This window comes from Salvelinus fontinalis, chromosome 3 (genome assembly GCF_029448725.1).
Source record: "Salvelinus fontinalis isolate EN_2023a chromosome 3, ASM2944872v1, whole genome shotgun sequence".
NCBI classification, from domain to species: Eukaryota; Metazoa; Chordata; class Actinopteri; order Salmoniformes; family Salmonidae; genus Salvelinus; species Salvelinus fontinalis.
Window position 1 is genome coordinate 10,012,773 of NC_074667.1, and position 14,674 is coordinate 10,027,446.

Sequence of the window (14,674 nt, forward strand, 5' to 3'; positions counted from 1 at the left end):
TGGTAGAATAATGTATTTTATTCTCATATACTTTTAAGAAATAATATACAAAGCTATGGTCGCACCATCCTCACAAAAACCTCTAATCCCCAACTATCGGAAAAGTGAGTTCTCCAGTTCTGAAGACGAAAGTTTTGGCCAGTGCCTTGCCAATTACAGTATGTCACTGATTGATCGGAGAAGTCTGAGGATGAAGAGGGAGTAGCTAAGTCTGTGGATATGAAAGAGTGAGACAGCATTGTTGTGTAAAATAGTTACGTTTAATTACTGACGCCCCCCCCAAAAAAGTTTAACTTCAGTAAGACAAATGTAGCAAACGTTAACTACGGTCTCCATTTAACTAGTGCTGTACTGGATTAGCTGGTATAGCCAAGAGAAAGGTGAGTCCCATGAACATAAGACCATCTCCACTCTCTCCTTACATCATCTTCACAAGAACGCAATTAATAATGTGCAACAATAATTTAGGTTTACATAACCACGTGAAACTAAATACCCCTTTTCACAATCTCGAGAGAAACTGCACATAAGGAATTAATTACTCAAGATGAAGACAAGACAAGCTTACAAAACAAAAAAAAAACTGAAAAAAATTCAGCAGAAGAGGGGAAAAATGATCAAGTACAGATCAAAGGAGGGATTCTGATGCAGAGGTCATGGACGACGAGAACGTTGCCCTTTATCACATGATCCCATTGGGGGTTCGTGATAGGGACTGGGAGGTGACCTAAAGGTTACGCCGTGGGACAGTATGTTCTGAGAAGTCTCCTGGCCCAACGTTAGAGGGGTCACAGGTAACTAAGTCTACAGACTATTCCCATCCAGGGGGGCGGGAGCGTGGACCGACAGACAACTCTTGTCAAGCAGCTAAGAATCTTTGTCAGCTCACATTTTAAAAAGTACTCAGCGAACTGGGACTGTTAAATTCAGGATTCCTCACTGAATAGAAGCAACTGTATGAGTCTGGAAGGAATCAAAGTTGGCTTTTAAGAAGATGCTGTGAATAACCTGTGGGCTGTTCGATATCTTATCTGCAATGTGATGCACCACTTCAAGTCTATGCTGAAGAAGTGTTGGCGTTTGAGTCTTCCTGGAATCAGTTGGTGATTCATACATCTCAAGTCAATCGGAGTCCATTCAGTTCACTAGACTTCAGTTAAGCCACAAGTCTGAGGAGAAAAAGATGCATTCCCAACCAAAACTGTCTATCAACCGCAACAAACACAGTCCAACAGTTTCTCAAATCCAAAGGACGCCAGCCGAGTTTATCAGGTAACAAAAAGGTATGACATGTAGGTTTCTCAGAATCCACTGGTTTGGGTGTCCATGAAAAGCTCAACAAGGCTTCTGTATTATTTTAGCCTGCGGTTTCATAGAACAATTTACATCTTGGATGCCTAGATGAAATCTACACTTTTTCGGGGGCTTGGGCAGTGGTACGCTTCATTGCGTGACCCATGACGTCTTCAACAGGCCCAGTCTCTTGTCCGTATCCTCAGACGCCCTCTGGTTCATGACGGTACGGACGTGTTCAGACTGGGGCACATGGGACATAGAGGACCGCGTGGCAGGCTTTGCCCGCAGCCTAAAGCGGTTCACCGTCTTTCGTCTCCCACACAGGTTCTCAGACCATGTAAGAGTTCTGGTTCTTCAGCTTGTCCAGTTCTTTGCTCTGCTGTCTCAGGAACAGTATTCTGGGAGAAAATGAACAGTTTTAAGAAAATAAACCATTTATCGTGAAGACGCATTTCTAATGTGTGTGTTTGTGTCCTGTTCTCACCTCTGTTCCCGCAGCGTGGCCTGGATCTCACACACTCTGACTAAAGATCGGAGGTTTTTGAGTTCGGTGCAGATCTCAGACATGTAGAGACTGCCCATGTTGTGGGCATCCTCCCGTAACCGTGCTGCCTGAAAGAGAAAGGCAGAACCGGGTGAGGGGTTGCACCAAAATACACATCATGAACCTTTAAGCATTGAGGTCAAATTTCAGAGAAAAACTTTTTTTTTTTTTAAAGTTTAAATAAGCCATCTTCAGAAGGAAATACCCATCAGAACTGTATTTTAGTACCAGTTAGTCAGACTACCAAGAAGCCTCCTGCCTAGAGTCCTAGGCCTACCTAATGGTTCCATAAATGGCTATAAATGTGTACAAAAGTTGAAGTGGGCATGTCTCGTCTGTGTGCCCCGAGGCAGGCAGCTTCCTCTCTCTCCCGCTTTCTGACCAGCCAACTGCAGCGGTGTTTGGTAGTTCAGCTCTTTATTGTATTGACTAGAACTAAAATGGTTCATGAAAAAGGATTCTGTCCACCAGGTCGCCATTAGCAGCAGCAAACAACAGTCTCCAACCACCACATGGCATCCCAAACCAAACAACAGTATCCAACCACCACATGGCATCCCAAACAAAACAACAGTATCCAACCACCACATGGCATCCCAAACAAAACAACAGTATCCAACCACCACATGGCATCCCAAACCACCACATGGCATCCCAAACCACCACATGGCATCCCAAACAAAACAGTCTCCACCACATGGCATCCCAAACCACCACATGGCATCCCAAACCAAACAGTCTCCACCACATGGCATCCCAAACCACCACATGGCATCCCAAACCACCACATGGCATCCCAAACCACCACATGGCATCCCAAACCAAACAGTCTCCACCACATGGCATCCCAAACCACCACATGGCATCCCAAACCAAACAGTATCCAACCACCACATGGCATCCCAAACAGTATCCAACCACCACATGGCATCCCAAACCAAACAACAGTATCCAACCACCACATGGCACCCCAAACCAAACAACAGCCTCCAACCACCAAATGGCACCCCAAACCAAACAACAGTATCCAACCACCAAATGGCACCCCAAACCAAACAACAGTATCCAACCACCACATGGCACCCCAAACCAAACAACAGTCTCCAACCACCACATGGCATCCCAAACAACAGTATCCAACCACCACACGGCATCCCAAACAACAGTATCCAACCACCACATGGCATCCCAAACAACAGTATCCAACCACCACACGGCATCCCAAACAGTCTCCAACCGCCACATGGCATCCCAAACAGTCTCCAACCGCCACATGGCATCCCAAACAACAGCCCCCAACCACCACATGGCATCCCAAACAGCCCCCAACCACCACATGGCATCCCAAACAAAACAGTCTCCAACCACCACACGGCATCCCAAACAAAACAGTCTCCAACCACCACACGGCATCCCAAACAAAACAGTCTCCAACCGCCACATGGCATCCCAAACAGTCTCCAACCGCCACATGGCATCCCAAACAGTCTCCAACCGCCACATGGCATCCCAAACAGTCTCCAACCACCACATGGCATCCCAAACAGTCTCCAACCACCACATGGCATCCCAAACAGTCTCCAACCACCACATGGCATCCCAAACAGTCTCCAACCACCACACGGCATCCCAAACAGTCTCCAACCACCACACGGCATCCCAAACAAAACAACAGTATCCAACCACCACATGGCATCCCAAACCACCACATGGCATCCCAAACAAAACAACAGTATCCAACCACCACATGGCATCCCAAACCAAACAGTCTCCACCACATGGCATCCCAAACCACCACATGGCATCCCAAACCAAACAGTATCCAACCACCACATGGCATCCCAAACAGTATCCAACCACCACATGGCATCCCAAACCAAACAACAGTATCCAACCACCACATGGCATCCCAAACCAAACAGTATCCAACCACCACATGGCATCCCAAACAGTATCCAACCACCACATGGCACCCCAAACCAAACAACAGTATCCAACCACCACATGGCACCCCAAACCAAACAGCCTCCAACCACCAAATGGCACCCCAAACCAAACAACAGTATCCAACCACCACATGGCATCCCAAACAACAGTATCCAACCACCACATGGCATCCCAAACAACAGTATCCAACCACCACATGGCATCCCAAACAACAGCCCCCAACCACCACATGGCATCCCAAACAACAGCCCCCAACCACCACATGGCATCCCAAACAACAGCCCCCAACCACCACATGGCATCCCAAACAAAACAGTCTCCAACCGCCACACGGCATCCCAAACAGTCTCCAACCGCCACACGGCATCCCAAACAGTCTCCAACCGCCACATGGCATCCCAAACAGTCTCCAACCGCCACACGGCATCCCAAACAGTCTCCAACCGCCACACGGCATCCCAAACAGTCTCCAACCACCACACGGCATCCCAAACAGTCTCCAACCACCACACGGCATCCCAAACAGTCTCCAACCACCACACGGCATCCCAAACAGTCTCCAACCACCACATGGCATCCCAAACAGTGAGCTTAGCCACGCCCTCTCTTATCAACTCCAAACAGGAAATGGCCTGAGTAGCCTTGGAAGTGTAGCTATTGCCTAAGGGTACAATATTTGATTGTATGGTAGTGCCATCTACACTAAATGCAATATAAAACTGCCGTTTCATAATAATATGCACACAACTCAATTAAATGCATATATCCTACTAACATCAAAGCATGACCAGTCCAAGTCGTGATTCAACAGTAGCAGTTTGTGTGTATCACGGTTATATCCACACAGTGTGGTGTTATTTTGATAATGACTGTATTAAATACATTAATTAAATACCCATTAGTCATATAGTTGACAGACATTCAGACATAAAAACGACTAACTCGACATTCACTCATGACGAGCATCCCATTGTGCACCCAAATACCTTATTCTACCATCTACTAGAAACTGTTTTGAGTTGAACGCAACAATTCCTTTCTAAACAACTAACTCCACATTGAATGAGCAACCCATTGTCCCCACTTCACAGTGGAGGTTCTACCTGCTTCTCGATGTGCTCTGCGGGCCAGTTCTGGATGTGCCTGACGAGGTTCTCGTCAAAGTGAGAGGCCAGCGAGGGAGTGAAGGAGCCGGGAGCGCTGGTGAGGCCTGAGGCAGCGTTGGGAACAGAGTGGCTGCCGTTAGGTCCTGGTGGCGGACTCCCCTGACCGCTGGACGAGAGAGACAGCAGAGAAGTATAAGGACCGTGGGGGGGACAGAAACTACCTCTATTGTAACACCTAGACATTTGTGTTGATTGGATAAGATGCTACTATCACAGGGCTTCTATATACACAACCCTTCCAGACATAGACAAGTACATCTCAACTAGGTCAGGGACACAGAGGTAGGTGACATTAGGAATAAGGACATTTGTCCACACTCATCCAGTGATACTATTCTTCTGACAAGGGTACAAACAGGACTGCTGTACTTCCATTTCATAAGGCTGTGTATATTGTGGAGGCATACAAGTAATGCTCCGTGTCTACTAAGAACCATTCAACAAATTACATTTTATTGGTCACCTACACGTTTTTACCAGATGTTATTGCAGTGTAGAGAAATGCTTGTGTTTCTAGCTCTAACAGTGCAGTAATATCTAACAATTTCACAACAATACACACAAATCTAAGTAAATGAATGCAATTAAAAATATATATAAATATATGGATGAGCAATGTCAGAGCAGCATAGACTAAGATACAGTAGAATAGAATACAGTATATACATATGAGATGAGTAATGCAGAATACGTAAACATTATTTAAGAGTCAAGTGATTGCAAGTCTATGTATATAGGGCAGCAGCCTCTAATGTGTTATGTACCTCCGCTGTTGGAGAGTTCGGGGGTCCTCTGGACGTTTCTCTGCTGAAGCCTGCTGAGAAACTGGTCCTGGTTTCACTGGGGTAACCTGCAGAGGGACAAAATAAGAAAGAAAATTAAAAGGAAGAAAGAGGGAAGGAGAAAAGAGCAGAGGAGGACAGAGATAAAAGAATGGTGAGGTGGGGAGGGAAGAAACACTGAGATCACAGGGTTAAAATGACAAAACCATACACCTCGATCATAACACAATATCATTGGACAAGTTTAGAGTTTCCGTGGAGGTGCTGACCTTTGGTTGGGAGGCGGCGGGTGGCATGCTGAGCAGGGGTTTCTGGGTAAGGAGGTTGGTCTGGGGAGTGCCATTCCTGGGCGACACGTATGAGCGTGGCGAGGAGGCGTCCGACGTTAGCGATATGGGCGACTGACTTGCCTGCAGGGCCGCTATTGGTTTGTGTCCAGGAGGCGAATAAGACAAAGGAACTATTTGTAATAAGAACAGCCTTAATCTCACATGCACAAAGGGTATAACTACATTATAAATATACCTATAAAGACATGAGTCATTGTAAAGGTTGCTTTTTTCTTATGCATCCAAAACGTTAATGAAAAGCCATGGCTATCGTTGCTTAGAGGAATACCCTGGTTAAATACATCAATAGCAAAGTTTGATAGACTATTCAACAAAACAACAAAAACTAGAAGACGTTGCCCTGAACTGAACGATGCCCATACATCTTGTTGAAAGACATTGGTCAAATCTTCAGTTAAAGCTTTCAACAATAACAGCTACCCTGAAAATATCCAATAGGAAAATCCTCCCAACAATAAGCTACCCTGAAAATATCCAATAGGAAAATCCTCCCAACAATAACAGCTACCCTGAAAATATCCAATAGAAATACATTGGGAGGATTCTCCTATCTGAATTGAAATGTAATTCTATATATCCTAGTTCTATACATCAACCAGGAGACACTGGAATGAAAAACCATTCTAAACAGAGAGAGAGAGAGAGAGAGAGGCATCAAAAAGGTGATGACGTGTGACAGCAGCCTACCTTGGTTGGAGTGTTGAGCAGCTTGGGAAAGAAGAGCAGTGATGTTGAAAGCAGATGGTCCAGCAGTGAGGAGTTTATGAAGCATAGACTGCAAGGAAGCTTGGGTAACAGCAGCCGCGAGGACTAGAGGAGAGGAGAAAAAACACAGGACAATGAGAAACATACACAAACAACCAAACACACAGATACAGGCACCCATATGCGTGCTATGTATGCAACACACACAGACCAGTCCATACATGAATATCAAGAGACGTGTTGTTGAGTGACAATGATTTTCATAAGGCAGCATTATACAATAAGCAATTGTAGAAAAGAGATGAGCAGACATGATATTGAACTCTTACCCTACTTATTTTCTGTTCTACCTGATAATTAATTGCACACACACCTGGTGTCCCAGGTCTAAAGCAGTCCCCGATTAGAGGGGAACAATGAGACAAAGCAGTGGAACTGGCTTTGAGGTCCAGAGTTGAGTTTGAGGGTTATAGGCTACACAAAACTGTCATTGAATCGGTAGTTTAATGAGATGATTTTACATTTACAACATATGTGGTTGACGAGAAGCGATTTAATTAAGGATCGCCCATTCACAAGAATAGGACCCACCAACCCCTTCCAACCCCGATTGTGGCTAGATAGTGTATAGCTAGGGACCGACAGATGCATGTTCGGCTAGATAGTGTACAGCTAGGGACCGACAGATGCATGTTCGGCTAGATAGTGTACAGCTAGGGACCGACAGATGCATGTTCGGCTAGATAGTGTACAGCTAGGGACCGACAGATGCATGTTCGGCTAGATAGTGTACAGCTAGGGACCAACAGATGCATGTTCGGCTAGATAGTGTACAGCTAGGGACCAACAGATGCATGTTCGGCTAGATAGTGTACAGCTAGGGACCGACAGATGCATGTTCGGCTAGATAGTGTACAGCTAGGGACCAACAGATGCATGTTTGGCTAGATAGTGTACAGCTAGGGACCAACAGATGCATGTTCGGCTAGATAGTGTACAGGTAGGGACCGACAGATGCATGTTCGGCTAGATAGTGTACAGCTAGGGACCGACAAATGCATGTTCGGCTAGATAGTGTACAGCTAGGGACCAACAGATGCATGTACGAGTCACGGACAACTTTTAGTCTTTTAGTTTCTCCTAACCTGCTATGAAAAGACCCTTCTGAAGCCAAAACCACTGACTTTGTTGTCATATGATCACTTCAGACATCAGAGTATCCAAATTTGTGTTTCACATTCCAGTATAGCAAAGGCTTTTTTTCAATACCTATGCTGCGTCTAGTTACAATGATTACATCATACTCCAGAGTTGCCCTTTGAACCCCAAGTCATATTTTCAGGCAGAGCTATTTGGACCCAGGTCTGCTAAAGCTCAAGAAGGAGAAATGTGGTGTTGGGCAACTCACCCTCATTGATCTTGGCCATGTCCATGCTGCCATTGCTCATCTGCAGGGTGGCCTGCAGCGCTGGGAGGAGCTGCCGCAGGAGGGCGGGGTCTTGGAGAAGGCCCGAGGCCTGGGATTGGACAGAGGGGGACACAGGGACCATGGAGGAGGAAGAGGAGGGGGTGGGGTTAGAGCCAGAGGCTTGGTTCAGGCCCGGATTGGTGGAGGAAGATGACTGGGAAGGAGCCGTGTTGGAGGACGACTTGTCCCCTGAAGTACTCTCTGTGGAGGGAAAAGAAGAACAAGACTGAAGAGACTCTGGCTTGATAGATAGGATGCACCTCTCTGTGGTTCAGACAGAATTGCTGTCCTCGTCTCCATTTTGTTCATTGAAAAGGTGATAGCCATAACGCATATAGTTGTCAAGTATTTTCACATTTCAAAGGTATAGTCATACTATAACAACAAAGTTTTATTTAAAAAAAATCAGACATCAAAATCCAGATGTGGTTAGTGTATCTGAATCTTAGACAGCAACTCCCATAAACGACCTCCTCTGTAGATTTCATACTTACTTGTGGTGGCTGTGTCTACAGACTCTCGTCTGTAGTCCCGGTCTTTAGGGAACGTGTTGGACTCTCTCTTAGACGGGTCTTTTTGCCTTTGCTCTCTGGACACAACGAAATACAGAAACTGAAGGTCATTGTCAGGGTTACATTTAATTAAACAGTGTTAAACTGCTGGTTGAATACAGTATGGGAGTGTTAATGTCAGAACGTGTACTCTACCAATCTAAGCTATGGGACCTTTCAGCATGCTGTAGTTCAATCGATGAGGTTCAGAAATATGGAATATTGGGCACCCGGGCGGCCATATTGGACTGTATTGCGTTTTAAGGTAGAAACGGAAGAGTTGAGGCTAAAGAGAAGAAGAGTATGACGTTTATGAGTGAGACGTTGTTTTTCCATTGGTCGAGACCTTACCTCTCCAGCCAGTCTTTGGGCTTCTCCCATTGGGAGACCTCAGTCCTGCAGTTGTAGTAGTACTTCTTGCCCGAGGAGCTGATGTGCTCCGACCAGTCATCTGCAGGCTCGTGAGGCTGAGGGAAGAAGGCACAACATAAAAGGTCAACTAACTAACACTAGCGTAGGTTTAGCAGAGTGCACAAACATTGGGTACAAGTAGGACTACATTTGGAAAATCAGGTTAAAAGGCTAGCGGCTAGTAATCAGATTCTAGTGTGAAATCCAGTGTGGAAGATACAGGGGCTTGTAAAGGAAGCATTTCACTGTACACCTGTTGTATTTGGCACCTGTGTCTAATAAAATTTGATTTGACTTGCTCAATAACGTATTAGGTCTAATGTTGGGCCTCTCATGCTTATAACCATTTTACAGTTTATATGGGGGGGGATAACACTTTAACCTTATTTGGAGTTAGATACAAATATTTTGAATAGAATAAAGCAATGTTATAAGACATCAAGTCTCTGTACGGCCATTGTCAGTCCCCAAGCCCTTTCTCACATCCAGATGTATATCTATAGACCTAGCCCTATTAATAAAAGCAAGCTGATCCTGCACACTATTTAGGCTAGTCTGCCTCAATCAAATGTGGTTGTCAGGGTGTATGTATACATGCTGAAACTCGGCATATATGTGTTACCCTGCCTATATAGAGGAAAGATTTACAGCTGGGGCTATGAGGATGTGCCCAACAAGGATAGCAGTGATACTTGGCCAGGCTCAGGGCCATTCATCAGGTAATTTCTTGACAAAAGTGTATGCTGAGCTAACCCTTCAGTTCCAGGGGCTGATAACTCAATGAGAAAGTAACTCAATGAGAAAGTAACTCTAGTCCATTGTTTCTCTGCAGATGAGGGGTTTGTTTCTGGTTGTGAATGTAAGCTTGATACAATAATTTATATGCTTAAAGATAATGATTAAATAATTCTACCCTGAAACTTAACCATTAGGGATTATATGTAGCATGTATAAGGAATAATTAAAGTATTAAACACAAGTCCAATTAGGTTGGACTGGGAAAGAGAGAAATGTGTGTGTGTGCCTAAGAAAATACCGAGAACAATTAAACTGTGTTTGAACCGACCTGGCTAGAACTCTTGAGAAACGCATGATAGGACAGGGAGTACTTCAAGATTTCTCTAATCTCGGGGGAATGGAACTGTCGGTTGGGTAGTGATACACAGTGCTGAGAACTCTGGAGAAGGATACAACTCACCTACTGTTCGTGTGTATGAATGTGCGTAGGATATCTACTGTTTGTGTGAAAGTATGTGCGTAATTAAGGAGCATGGCATAAAATGGATGTCTTTGTATTCTTGACTTTAGAACGTTCTCTGAATAAACTGTACTAACTTTTTGCATAAGCTGAGTCTCTGCCTAATTATTATTAAACCCATGGTCTTACAAACCTCGGGGATTGGTCAAAGCTATTAATTGTTAGTTATTATCATTGGGATTGAAAATTCTCATGACAAGGCAAAAAAACAAAAACTCTTGTGAGCTGAAAAAAAAAAGTATCTTAATGGACAGATTATCATGAGGATGGATAGAGACAAACACCAGAGAACGATCATCCTTTACACAACATCCTGACAGAGCTGATTGACATAATTTGTCACACAAAACTGAACTGTAAACAAGCAGCAGTCATTGTCCTGTGGCTCAGAGACCCATGATGCTTTAGAAGCCCAGCCTGATGGATGCCTACTTTCAGAAATCATTGGTTCAAGTACAAACAAGGTATCTTACTGTGTCTGACGCCTTGCTTTGATTTGAGTGCGAGTTGGAGCTGTGGTTATGAGAATTCTCTTGCGGAGAGCAGCTGGTCCCTTTAAAAGAAACGATATGATGAGAACATTTACAAAGGAGACCACACTATCAGCAACCATAGACATGACAGGTTAGGCTACCCCCTATCCATTGAACAAAGGATGTTTGCAGTACCATGGAATTTACAGCACCTTTCCATTTCATGAAGTACCAAGGTACAGTATGTCAAAAATGTATACTTTAGTGCGCAAGAGAATCATAGTAATGTAGCTAGCCTAGGTGCACTGCAGTTTCGTCAATCTACAATACTCTCTCATTTGACAAGACAACGTCCAGTTTACTAGTTAATAAAGCCCCTGTGGAACTTCAGCAACATAACTTCTCATGTTAATCTTGCATTGATGTCTGTGTATAGACTTGAACAACAGTTTTGTGTGGATATCTTCAGTCATGAATTGGGCCTTACAGACTCAACGTCATGTTGTGTACAAGTAGCTATGCATGTTTTGAGCAGGTGTCATGTATGCGGAAGTAGTCCAAGAGCTTTCAATAGCCCAATTTACAGTGTAAATTAACAGTTTGATGTAGGCTATTTCAAGCCTGGTCCCAGATATGATGGTGCTGTATAGCCAACTCCTAGTGTTGTTTGGCATAACAAGGCCCACAGGAATTGGCTAAACAGCATAAACATATCTAGGACCAGGCTAAGATATCTGAACTGGCTAATCAAAAGTAGGCTTCTCTGTGCACACAAGCAAAAACATTTAAGTAATATTACTACAATACAGAGAAAAGGTTCTTTAGCTAGGTTCTTTCTCTTTGGGCTTACCACCATCTTGGCCTCGGAGTGTGTGAAATGTTTTTGTTTTGCTGTGTCCGTCACTGTGCTTATTGACTGGACTTTCATCAGAGTGTCGGAGCATTTTGTAGGGTGGTGTAGGATCTGACAACCCATCTCGCATTTTATCGTGACGGTGAAGGGTGGTAGATTGACTCTTGGGCTGGGATTTGTGGGTCTGCAATACATATAGGCTGGTGTCAGTCAACATACAACGTTTCCTCTTTATGGATGAACACCTTTCCACCCACTGACATATGATACTGTAGGCCTACTTCCTACTCTTGACATTGATTGTGCTGTACTTTTCATTCCTGCCTAGCTATGTATGCACAACCTTTAGTAACGTTGTTTCTTGCACAACTAGCTAACTAGCTTCCTTAACCCACTTATTTTTGTCTACATTTGTAAATTTCTTGTACTGGAATTTGAGCCATTTTACGTATTTTAAGTTACTTCAATGGTTACTAAATCCACCCTTTGTGCAGTATTCAGACCATCTAATATATTAGCTATCTATCTTGATAGTTATGCTCCATTTGCTATCTAACTGGCTATCAATGACTGTATTTAAGTTAGCTAGCTATTGCGTAAAGATAAACATAGCTAGCTAACGTTAGTTGGCTAACAACTAGCTGGCTAATGTTACGTCAAGGGAAATACAGTCGGCAGCTAGGTTGTTGGTTAACTATTAGTTATTGTTCAAAATTAGTTAGTTAGGTAATTTAACGAACTATTTGTAGCCCAACTTGTGTTTACTGACGTTAACGCTATTTTGCCAAATCCTGAGCCAAGGCTTTTGAGTTGCAAAACTAAAGCCAGCTAAAGGCCTGCCTGCCTTACGGGTTAACGTACGTTAGCTAGCTAACACACTTGCTAATTACGTAGCTAGCTAGCGTGCTATATCCACTTGCTTTACCTGATAGGGTTGTGAATCCCTTCGGTCGTTACACCTGAAATATAGACAAAAGAAAGTTAGCTAGCTATAGGCACACATTTGAAATGTTGATGCTGCAAAAATATGACACTAGCTAACTAGTTAGCCACTGTAGCTACTGACGTTAGTTACCTAGCGACAACGTAGTTAGCTAGTTGTAACTAACTAGCTAGATAAATGAAAACCTTAGCTACATAGCTAACATTATTATGTCAAGGGAAGGGTAGAGCTGTCAAAGAGAAGTGACAAAATGTATTGTCGTTTACCCATCGCTGAGTCTCGGTTGTTTCCTTGTATGCATTACCATCAATGCCGTGTTGATGTGTGTGTGCGCGAGGGGGTGAACTATTGACAACAAAATATTATTATCGTCTTCAGTTAATTTATCTTGGTGATGTCTCGGTAATTAGTTAGCCAGCTGGGAAGCCACCAACTAGATTTGCACAGTGGATAGCTATGTTGGCCTTTGGTCCATTATTTGCTCGCCTAAACTGCACAATCTCTTCTGTGCAGTGCCAGTGAAAGGAAACAGGCGTAGCAATGAAATCAGCCCCGCCTCCACACTTAGCTATTTCCGGGATACTCCCTTGTCGAAAAAGGTTCACAAACCCTTCAGCTAATCAATGATTTGCAATGCAGTCAGACGAATTGCAGTGGTTGAAATAACAACAAAGCCCACCTCTGAGAATACACATGGCCAATAACATTTGATGCTAAAAAAGTATTGATACAAGGGGTAGGTAGGTCTTTGCACTTTCCCTGCCCCAGCCCAGTATGTCTGATAATCTAAAGTTAAACAACTCAAAGAGCACAATGCAACATGACAGAATTATAAACCAACCTCTAGTCTCTACCCTAGTTTTTTTCATTCGTCCATGGGCTGTGCACAGTACAACCCATTATAACTAATCAAAGTATTAAAAGTTAATTGAATTTCATAGCACTAGGCTGAGACAAAAGCCCACATACACTGGCCCTTCGGTACCAGTAAGAACACAGCCCGGATAGCCTTTTTTTTGATTGACCCTGTTCTGTATAACCTACTGATCAGGACCGATGCTGTCTTTCTGTATCCTTGTCTGTCTGTACAGGCCTAATGATGAGGTGACATCAGACCATCCATTTATCTGGCCTTGATTACCAATGCCCAGTCTAGTCCACTCAGGTCTGAAGGAACCAACGATATACAACTGATTGGTACACTTTTAAGGGGAAGGAAACTGGTGAAAGTCACATTGGGCTAATACTGTCTGGTTCAGACTGGCTCTCATTGCTTGTACTGTATTTTTGTCTCCTGTTCTGTTTGCATGTGGATGTTCAAATGGACCCCCACCTTCTCTCTGGTGAGTGTTACCCTATTTGGACTGTACTGAGCTTGCTGAATTTCATATTGACAGCAACTTTATTGACACTTTTTTTAATCCTATAGCTCTAGAGAATTAAAAACAAACAAATAAATGAAGAATAATGAAGAATAAATGCAGCACTTTAGACACGAACAGGATGCAAACTTTTTTTTATTTCACCACAGCTAGTCTGATTTATTAAGCACCATTTCTTAGTTTTTCCTATTCTCTTTAAATTAAGGAGTCTTTTTTTGGGGGGGGGGGGGCACACAATACAATAGTTATCTTTTAATTGTTAACTTTAAGTCACAAACGGACTAAGTTGCATGTTGGTCAGCTGTTTGTGAATATAGATCTTCAACCTGTATACTTGCTTTCATGTATTCCACAGAGGCTGATTGATCTGTCTCAGTGTGCAATCAATCAATGATGCCATATGAAGGACTGAAAAGCTGTGATTCCGTGGTGAGAGAATAGACTTATATAATTGGGTGAGAGTGAACTTACACTTCAATGACATGGCGCCATGTGGACTGTAGAAAGATTGTGGACTATTGAAAGACTTGCGTTCAATGAGGCTA

The 14,674-nt window shown here is 43.7% G+C and overlaps 1 protein-coding gene across 1 annotated transcript; it reads right to left on the reverse strand.

The window, feature by feature from the left end:
* On the reverse strand, window positions 1–13,302 carry LOC129838272 (WW domain-containing adapter protein with coiled-coil-like). The gene is made up of 13 exons (XM_055905128.1): window positions 13,014–13,302; window positions 12,730–12,763; window positions 11,802–11,988; window positions 10,952–11,031; window positions 9,161–9,276; window positions 8,753–8,847; window positions 8,199–8,459; window positions 6,773–6,895; window positions 6,005–6,156; window positions 5,718–5,803; window positions 4,891–5,059; window positions 1,781–1,908; window positions 1–1,694 (listed from the first exon to the last, which is right to left on the reverse strand). Exons 1-13 carry the CDS (start codon window positions 13,052–13,054, stop codon window positions 1,625–1,627), a joined length of 1,542 nt encoding a protein of 513 aa, XP_055761103.1. The 5' UTR covers window positions 13,055–13,302; the 3' UTR covers window positions 1–1,624.
* Between the last annotated feature and the right edge of the window lie 1,372 nt (window positions 13,303–14,674).

Excerpts from the sequence above, each read along its gene's own strand:
- LOC129838272 (XM_055905128.1), bottom strand. The coding sequence starts at position 13,054 with ATGGTAATGCATACAAGGAAACAACCGAGACTCAGCGATGG. Across the intron at positions 8,848-9,160 it reads CCCAAAGACTGGCTGGAGAG|AGAGCAAAGGCAAAAAGACC; the intron begins GTAAGGTCTCGA and ends CGTTGTGTCCAG. Across the intron at positions 8,460-8,752 it reads TGTAGACACAGCCACCACAA|AGAGTACTTCAGGGGACAAG; the intron begins GTAAGTATGAAA and ends TTCCCTCCACAG.